At 37.8% G+C, this 2055-nt stretch overlaps 1 protein-coding gene across 1 annotated transcript; it reads right to left on the bottom strand.

Moving 5' to 3' along the window:
• Window positions 1-898: 898 nt before the first annotated feature.
• On the bottom strand, window positions 899-1852 carry LOC110315115 (olfactory receptor 7D4-like). The gene has a single exon (XM_021189256.1). The coding sequence runs from the start codon at window positions 1832-1834 to the stop codon at window positions 899-901; it is 936 nt and encodes a 311-aa protein (XP_021044915.1). The 5' UTR covers window positions 1835-1852.
• Window positions 1853-2055: the final 203 nt, after the last annotated feature.

Here is a 2055-nt window from a genome sequence, read left to right as displayed (position 1 = left end):
AACAGGATCCATCCTTCTTCTGCACACCCAACCTCAAAACCAGACATTATGTAAGAATTACAGGTTGGAAGGAGATTTTCCAAGAAAATGGACTCAAGAAGCAAAGTGGTATAGTAGTGTTTTTCTGGTAGGGTGCCAACAACATAACTCTTGCACCTCATGTTCCAAAAGGGCCTTTGAAGAAGAGAGGGTTGAAGACTTTAATCATCAGAGGAACAGAAAGTTTGCTGTGAGATTGTATCTCCTAGGAATATCAAAACTCACCAACATGGTTGCCTAAACATGAGTTGAACAGGCATGATGGTACCAATAAATATATTAAAGATTGTGGGGGAAAGCAAACGAGACCTCAGTCCTACACAAAGTACTATGGCAATTTAGGAATGATGAAAGAATGAAATAGTCTTCCCTAGAGACTAGCTCACCAATTGGTTACTAAATACCAAATGGGTTACCATCTAAACATATATATGTATGTATATATACATGTCCCATTTGACAAACAAGTAGGTTTTATTTATATATTCAGGCATACATATGTGTAAATATATGTATATGACAACAATCAGAGAAAAAAAGAGTCTTTACATTTGAAAGAGAACAAAAATGGGTATGCAGGAGGTTTTTGATAATGGAAAAGCAATGTAGCATTTTTGTAAGTATATTATAATCTCAAAACCAAAAAAGAAAACTGACTAAAACTGACAAAAATGAAAATATTAATGATTTATTTCAGAAGAAATGTCTATAGCAGTGATTAGAGGTATATAAATATATATATATTTCTCACATTCTTTGAACAGAAGACCAAGTAGGCATCATTTCACAGATAAACATATTGCAATCCATGCCATTTGTCTAAGGAGGTGCAGTGACCACTTGTTTGGTCAGTGAATCATCAAGAATAACAGCCTGCTCTGATGAGTCTTCCAAGAGCCCCCTTCACATCCTTGTTCCTCAGGCTGTAGATGAAGGGGTTGAGCATGGGAGTGACCACAGTATACATCACTGATGCCACAGTGCTTCCATGGGAAGAATGAGTAACAGCAGAGCTAAGGTAAACACCAAGTGTCGTGCCATAGAATAAGCAGACCACACAGAGGTGAGACACACAAGTGGAAAAGGCTTTATATTTGCTTACAGCTGAGGACATTTTTGATAAGGAAGAGACAATCTGAACATAAGAGAAGATGATTCCAGAAGCTGGAAACACACCCAGCAGGGCAGTAGACACGTACACAATGATGTTATTGATGAGAGTGTCAGATCTGGCTACCTTAAGTATCTCAGTTAGTTCACAGAAGAAATGAGGTATCTCAGTGACTCTGGAGAAATTTAGTTGCTTTATCAGTAGAACATGAAGCATGGAGTCTGTTAAAACTATGATCCATGATATCAGAACTAGGAGGCTGCTGAATTGAGAGTTCATGATGATTGTGTAATTTAGGGGGTGACAGATGGCCACAAATCGGTCATATGCCATTATACCTAATAGAAGATTATCCATTCCAGCCAAAACCATAAAGAAATATGCCTGAATGAGACACTGTATGTATGAAATATCTTTGCTCTGTGTCTGAATGTTTACCAGCATCTTTGGTACAATGGTAGAGGTAAAACAGATATCTACAAAAGACAGGTTGGAGAGGAAGAAGTACATGGGAGTATGGAGGTGGGAATCAGAGCTGGAGGCCAGGATGATGAGCAAGTTCCCAAGGATTGTGACCAGGTACATGAATAAGAACATTGCAAAGATGAGGCGCTGCAGTCGTGGATCATCTGAAAGGCCGAGCAAGAGGAATTGTAATACTTCTGTACAGTTTTCTCCTTCCATGCCAGAGGCTTTTCTCCTTTATAAAGAAGGGAAAGTTCAGCAAATATACAGATGGACCTAAGGACATCATCACTTTAAACTTGCATAGATTTTTCACCCTCCAGAATTTCCTCCTCTCTTTTTATACTTATTCAAGACTTAGTTCATTTAACTATTAAATGTTCATAACATTTTACATTTATTAAATGTAGGAGAAATATTTCTTGCTTTTGCATTGCAGA

The sequence above is a fragment of the Mus pahari genome, unplaced genomic scaffold (assembly GCF_900095145.1).
Source record: "Mus pahari unplaced genomic scaffold, PAHARI_EIJ_v1.1 scaffold_10975_1, whole genome shotgun sequence".
In the NCBI taxonomy this organism is placed as follows: domain Eukaryota; kingdom Metazoa; phylum Chordata; class Mammalia; order Rodentia; family Muridae; genus Mus; species Mus pahari.
This window is presented reverse-complemented; position numbering and strand designations above follow the sequence as displayed.

Coding starts and splice junctions, on each gene's coding strand:
- LOC110315115 (XM_021189256.1), bottom strand. CDS start 1,834: ATGGAAGGAGAAAACTGTACAGAAGTATTACAATTCCTCTTGCTCGGC.